This window comes from Theobroma umbraticum, unplaced genomic scaffold (genome assembly GCF_002168275.2).
Source record: "Theobroma umbraticum cultivar Fairchild unplaced genomic scaffold, ASM216827v3 scaffold_146.0, whole genome shotgun sequence".
Lineage (NCBI taxonomy): Eukaryota > Viridiplantae > Streptophyta > Magnoliopsida > Malvales > Malvaceae > Theobroma > Theobroma umbraticum.
In genome coordinates this window covers 2206321-2213710 of record NW_018397265.1, presented here as the reverse complement: position 1 = coordinate 2213710, position 7390 = coordinate 2206321, and the positions used below count along the sequence as shown (strand labels likewise).

The 7390-nt window shown below is 36.3% G+C and overlaps 1 protein-coding gene across 1 annotated transcript; it reads right to left on the bottom strand.

Moving 5' to 3' along the window:
- Positions 1-2042: 2042 nt before the first annotated feature.
- ABCG11 (white-brown complex-like protein) lies at positions 2043-6778 on the bottom strand. Its single transcript, XM_021436499.2, has 10 exons — positions 5969-6778; positions 5562-5851; positions 4812-4983; positions 4609-4731; positions 4280-4408; positions 3910-4104; positions 3613-3699; positions 3255-3527; positions 2965-3072; positions 2043-2858 (listed from the first exon to the last, which is right to left on the bottom strand). The coding sequence occupies exons 1-10, from the start codon at positions 6353-6355 to the stop codon at positions 2466-2468; spliced, it is 2157 nt and encodes a 718-aa protein (XP_021292174.1). The 5' UTR covers positions 6356-6778; the 3' UTR covers positions 2043-2465.
- Between the last annotated feature and the right edge of the window lie 612 nt (positions 6779-7390).

The following is a 7390-nucleotide window of genomic DNA, read 5'->3' as shown; positions in this document are numbered from 1 at the left end:
AAAAATTTGAGATTTTGAGTTCTAGTATTGATACATATGGAGTATGTATCGATGAATTCTAAACAAAATGCTTCAAAATGCTTTAAGAAGCTTTCTATGTGAAATGTATCAACACATTTCACTAAAGTATAGATAGATTTTTAAAAGGTATCAACAAACATTTCACTAAAGTATCGATAGATTTTTAAAAGGTATCAATACATTCTTGAATGTATCGATAGCTTTATTGCAAAAAAGATTATTTGAACAAATTTGATGAGAATTTCAAAGTTAAATGATTTCCAAAGGCTTATTCAAAGTTGTTTTTCATGTAATACTTCGTGAATGATGTTTATCTATTATGTTTCATAATTATTATAGTAATGAGGGAAGATTTATGACTCATACGTGTTTAATATTGCACGTTTACGAAATACTCTAATCCCTTAGCTTGTCCCCTTACCATATCCACTCATACAGTCTTTGTGAGTCACACGTTATTTTTCTTATTTATTTTTATTACAGATCAGTGATAATGCCCTCTTGCTAGTAGCTAGTGTCACGGACACATGATCTGTTAATACTTCATTGGTAGATGTCTAGCAACCTTTTGATGCATAGCAAGTCGAGTCATGTTTCCTAATGAGTCAGTCTTTTATTTTGTTTATAAATAATTGTTTGTACTAGAATGTTAAGCCATTATGTGGCTAGTTACATTTATGATAATATGCGAATATTATGATTGTTGAGCCAAGGAATGATAAGTTATTTTCATGGGATTATGTGAATATTGTGAATGATGGCCTGCGAGCTTGTATGAACATTTAGGTTGCCTTTACAGATTTTATGCTAATTGTATTGGGTACATATTTTATGAATAAGAAAGTTTACACCTTTTATATTGAGAAGCCCATAATCGTATATTTATGCCTATGCATAGATGCTTATGTTTACGTTTATCTATGCTTGTATGTGATTGATAATTGATTGTGATTAAGAGGTTTGCTTGGGCCTAGCGGGTTGTACTAGTCTAGGTTCATACGTTGGTCATGATTCTTTCAAGAAATGTTGTGACAAAAATGAACTTTATTTTTCATTATATTAGTTGTTAATGATACATACAATTGCCTGGTAAATTCGACAATAGCGTACCAAGTAGTTTAATTGAGAGTATGGAAGAAATTTTTTAAAATTTTGTGGTCGTTGAGAGTGACTCACCATCAAGTTCATCTATTTTAATGTATTAGAATCCTTAAGCTAAGCTAAGATGCATAGAAAAAAACATGCAAGTATGCTTGAGATTGAGGGGAAAACTCATGATTGCTGCATAAGATGAAGCTAATCCATGAACTATTCAAGAGTTTTATCATTTCTTGTTGCGTAAAAGTAGAATAATGCAATGAGTGATGAAATGAAGTACATTAGAGTAGAATAATGCAATGAATGATGAAATGAAATCTATGAGAACCAACCATCTTTAAGACTTGGTTGACCTTCCACCAAGGCGTAAGACTATTGAGAACAAATGAGTCTTAAAAGTAAAACCCAAGGCGGATGGTTCTATTGGGAGATATAAGATTCACCTAATAGTGAAATGATAAACACAATGATTATGAGAAAATCGTTTCACCGCAATGAGCTTCGCTTGATTCTAGTCGCAGTTGCTAATTTAGACTTGGAACTTACTAAATGGTTATTAAAACAACATCTCTCAACAGATAATGGATGAAGATATATTTATATGGATCAACTTGATGGTTTTGTGGCAAAAGGTTAAGAATGTTTGCAAGCTCAAATCATCTATCTATGACTTAAAGCAATCATCTAGGCAATGACATCTTAGATTCTATCATGTTGCTATTTGTAATGAGCTTGTGATAATTGAAAAAGACCATCGCATGTATGTCGTACAATTCGAAAGAAATTTCATCGTCTTGTCATTATCCGTTGATGACTTACTAGTTGCTCACAATGATAAGGTGATAATTGTCACCATTAAAAAGTGATTGTCTGCAAACTTTAAGACAAAGAACATAGGTGAAACAAATTATGTACTCCTAAGATTTTAAGGGATATATAACTAAAAAAGATTTATTGATTTGTCTCAAAAAAACATATATCAAGTAGCTTATTGGGTGATTTCAAACACAAAATTATACGATCCATTGATACTCATATTGCAAAACATGAAACCTTAAGTCTTAATTTGATTTCTAAACTCCCGAAGAGATGGCTTGGTTTACTTATTGTCGTGCCATCGGCAATGTAATGTTAGCACGTAGCTTGTGTTGATGATCTTCCTTAGTTCCTTCTGGTGAATATGTACCATGCCATTGTCTGTATATATTAACTTCAAAGGTATATATATTTAAAGCATATGTTTTTTAAAATAATAATAATAATAAATTAAAATAATAAAGGGCAGCGTAAGGTTAAGACGTTAAAACGACTGGATGAGTGTATCTGAGGACACAAAGGTGATCCCATCAATTTTTTGTGAGATCTCTTGCATGGAGACCCGTAGTCCATCTTTTACCCGTTCGAGTTGCTCGATTTGCCGCGTAGGCCCTCAAAGAAGGAGACTGGGTGAGGCCGTCAGGCGCAACGGTCGTATTTTGTGTTCCATTCTTCTGTTGCATTCTTCTCCTGGCTATCAAACCTCTGATCCAAGGGGTAACATCCTCACTTATCTTTATCATGAAGAAGAAGATGATGCGGTAAATGAAGATCATGCTGAAGATCACGCTGAGATCTATCCATTTTGAGCGTCCAACATCAATTTGGAACACGTTTTCCAGGATGTATTCTCCAGGAATCTTGGGAAGCTCTGGTGATTGATTGTCGAACAACAAGCCCTTCAGATCATTTTGGTATTGTCCCTGAAACGTAAATGTCCCGTGTTTCAGTCCTTGGTGAGTCAATTATGGCATCATTTTTCATCCACCTGTGATTAAACTGTAACAATTTTATTTGCTATTTCATCACCTGTAGAGCCCAGAAGTGGAAGCTGATGTAGGACATTGGGTAACGCCAGACAGGTTTTGGGATGTCGTTGGGGAGCCTGAAGTATCCAGAAACAAGCATGAATATTCCCTGGAAGAAAGACAACTAATTTGTTAGCTGTTTTTATCAATCAAAATGGAGCTAGCTAGGGTGCACACCTATCCTAATTAGAATTCTAAGAGAGTGAAAGCCCAGTTTAAAGCTAACCAATGATATAAAAAGTATATAAGTTTTAATCATAAGAATGCAGAATATGCTGAAGGGACTTAGACCTGAATCCCAGCTCCTATGATGATACCCATGAGGAAATTGGGGACGATGCTCGCTATGGCCATCATCAAGCTCTCAACCACAGTAACACTTGCGTAAAGGCACAATACGAAGAATAAATAATGTTCAAAGCCCGGGTGAAGACGAACCATAAAGTAGCAAACAGTTCCAGAGATGAAGGTGATCATAATCAGGAATGGCATGGCTGAGAGCGTATTCCCTATGACAAATGCAGTTACACCGTAATGCCCGTTTAACCTCTCCCTTTGGAAAACCTGCAAAAATTAGTCCGTCAAAATGTTGGAGCCGCCATGGCTGGTAACTTTATTTGCTAACCAGCATTTCATGGTCATGACTTACCTTCATGTCCTCTACAAAGGAAGGGAACCCACCAATTGACATGAATGTGACAAAACCAAAGACGAAAGATGCACATGAACCCCTTGCCTGTTGTTGCACAAGATTTAAAATCTTAAATAACTCTTCCAACGTATTTGACTGAAGATAAATGAACATAAATTTTTCTCCATATTGTTTCACATAATTTGTGAACTAGCAAATTCTTTTCCATATTATCTTAAAATTTTTATTCTATTAGCACTTAGCAGTCCAAACAAGTGATTCAGCAAAGTTCTATGGGGTAAGTAACAACGGTACCAGAATTGAGTTGTAGCCCGTTCCAACATCGAGATAAATGGTTCCAATGCAGATAGTGACGACAATATAAATTAGCAGCCTCAGCCAATAATAGCCAAAGTCTCTAGACATGTTGATGAATGAACGCTTGGTTAAAGTATAAGACTGCATCAGGAAACTAGCTTGACTGCCTCCAGAATCTAGCACAGTTCCTTTCTGAAACATATAGCAGAAGAATTCAACTGCCACTCTTGATGATAAAGGCCAACAGAAGACAATTCAAAGAGCATTGAGATTATCTTTAACAAGAAGATTGTTAACTGTGGCCAGAAGCACAAATAAGGTTGTGAAAATAATAAACAGCAACAATGTTGCCTGGTTAAGTACTTACAACTTTCGATATCTCATTAACCCTTTCCTTTGCGGTATAACATTGCTGAGATGTATGGTAGAAGTCAAGAAGAGTTCGGATCGCTTCAGCAGTGGTTATCTTGTCCAGGGGATCATCACTTGCCTCAAACTGATTATAAGTAATTCGGAAATAAATAAGGCATTCCATGTTAAGAATTAATAAGTCTAAAGGCCCTAGTAGAGAAAGTAGGATTCAGAGATTGGAAAATAAAAAAAAAAGAAAAGAAAAGAAACGCCATCGATTTTCAGCCATATGTACTGTACCAAAGTAGGAAGGAATACTAAACAAAGGGAAATGAAAGTTGCTACCCGTAATTTCATGGACCCTTTCAGAGTAGCCTTAACCTTATCAAAGTCAGAATTGATGCATCTAAGAAAATGATCAGATGGATTTCTCAAGGCAGGGCATGGAAATCCAGCTTGCGCAAAGAACTGCACCCACAATCCAAGAAACATTATGTAAATGAATATCCAAATCTTGTCAAGCGATAGGAAAGATTGAGAGCTCTTGCCTCATATGCTTCAGAAGCCTGACCAAAATAAACAGTTTTGCCGCCAGAAAGCAAATACAACTGATCAAATAGCTCAAAAACTTCACTGCTGGGCTGATGGACTGAAGCTATTACAGTCCTACCATCTCTTGACAGGCCACGTAAAGTCTGGGTTACGAAAAACGCCGAAGCACTGCCATGAATCTAAACTAAGAAACTATTGCAGGGATAACAAGAAGTTTCAACATTATATGTGCGAATTAATAAGAAAACAGCTGAACCATTTCCTTATCACTGTTGTAGACTACGCAAGAATAAAGATTAATCAGGTACAATTTTAAGGCTGTATAACCGCGTTTATAAAAGGGAGAAAAGTGGGAAAGGTGCCAATATAATGGCTTAACTGGTGAAGTCTTTAGCATCCATACCATATATTTGAGGAGCAACACTTTCATAATGTTCTTTGATTGAGAAAATCAATAACACAATCTTATCTCACCGGAAATTGGGGAATTGAGGTTGTATACCAAGCCAATCCAGTAAACAACAAAAAGAAAGGAAAATTTTGGACAAAAAAAAGTAATGAAATGAAAGATTGAACATTAAAAACCAAAAGCATGTAAAAACAAGAACAGTTTACAACTAACCGTTAGGCCGCAAGACAATAAAAGTAAAGAGATTTAAACGAATAGGTTATGTCTATGCCCCCAGCGAGAGTAGCAGTTATTAGGAAATTGATATAGAAAAATATCGAGGATGACAGAGACAAACCTATCAAGTCCACTGGTGGGCTCATCAAGAAAGAGCAGTCTGGGCCTCATCAAAATTTCAAGAGCTATGCTGACCCTCCTCTTCTCTCCTCCGCTGATCCCACGCAAATGCCAATTCCCAATTACCGTATCAGCGCAATCTTGCAGACCCATCTCTATAATTGTACTTTCAACCAGTGCGCGCTTCTCAGACCAAGGCATCTTATCAGGGAGACGAAGTCGAGCTGAGTAGGAAATTGTTTCCCTAACAGTCAGTGTACCAATCAAGTTGTCATCTTGAGTTACATAGGCCTGATTCATTGGTTCAGAACACAAATAAGATGGGTAAGGTAAGGCCGTAGCAGCCTTGTGGTTGGGAAATCAGGATTCAAGAGATAAATTAAAGACTAGAACAACGTAAGTACTCACTGCCGTCCCGAAAGAAAGCTTGGTCTTGCGACCATTGAGAAGAATGGCTCCTGAGAGGAAAGCGTTAGCAGCCAAGCGACTGGAGAGAGCATCAAGAAGCGTGGATTTTCCAGAGCCTGAAGGACCCATGAGAGCGGTGAGAGTGCCAGGCTCAGCATAACCGGTTAGTCCTTCCAACACCTTCTGCGTCTCTCCATTGCTGAGAGTTACCATTACGGTCAGATCCTTCCAGGTGAGCCTTGCAGACACATCTCCGACAAACTCCGTGTTGGTCTTCTCTCTCCACAATGTCTCACTCAGAGGACTCAAACCTCCTACCACCATCCCGTTCCCTGCTGGTTTATTGGCCTCTATCTCCATCATAACATTGCTTGCGGAGTTACTCATCGAGATGATCAGCTAGCCACTGCTAATCAATATTCAACTTATGCGAGATAGAATATTTATATAATTATAAGAACGTTGAAGAAATGAACAAAGCACTATGAAGAGAACTAGTAAGCCTCTGTTAATTATATGAGCAAAGTTCGTGAAGAAATGAGATTCGTATGGAGAGAGGGCGATGAGATGAAGCGTGAAATGTAAGTGTGCCAAAGCTGTTGAAGGGTATTTGTTAGGTTATGAGAAGGGCATGCAAAAGAAGCCTACTTCCACCCATCTCCTTGACTAGTTGACTTAATTTTGGGTGTGTGACGGAGCTGATAAGCAACGAATCAGAACTAGTTTCTTCTCCAAGAGCCCCTCTCTCTGCAATCAGATACTTCAGCAAAAGAGGAAGTGAATGATGAAACTCAAGAGAAAGCAAAGGAAAACTGGCTCGAATGTCACCTCCTTTTTGTTAATCCATTAAATTGGTACTGGTGGGTGTTGGTTGAGGCATTTAATGGGAGAACTGACCCACATTAAACTTAACAGACAGCTCAATATTTATTCATGTCTAATGATAGTTAGATGGCAGTTGAGCAATACTTTATACCTCTTCAAAATCCATTCCTACTCTATCTACTATTTCTTTTGGCCTGTCAAAATATGTAATTAATGTGGGAATTCAACTTTTTTTTTTAATTTGTTAAATGAAATTAACATTGTACATTTTGAAATATTATATAGATATCACAGACGCATTTACTATGCTACTATGAAGAATGTGATAGGTGACAGATAATCAAATGCAAACAAGAATATCACTCCCTCTCAATTTTTAAAAGTATCTTTATTTGGTAAAATATAAATTTAATATACTTATATTTTTTATTATAAATATTTATATAATATCATCTCTTAACTATATTTTTAATATTATATATTTTATTTTAATTTTTTAATATAATTTATTATATTATATATATATTTTTTAAAATAATATAAATTTTATTGACACTCACAATTCATTATCTCCCAGAAAAATGGCTATTGAGAGTA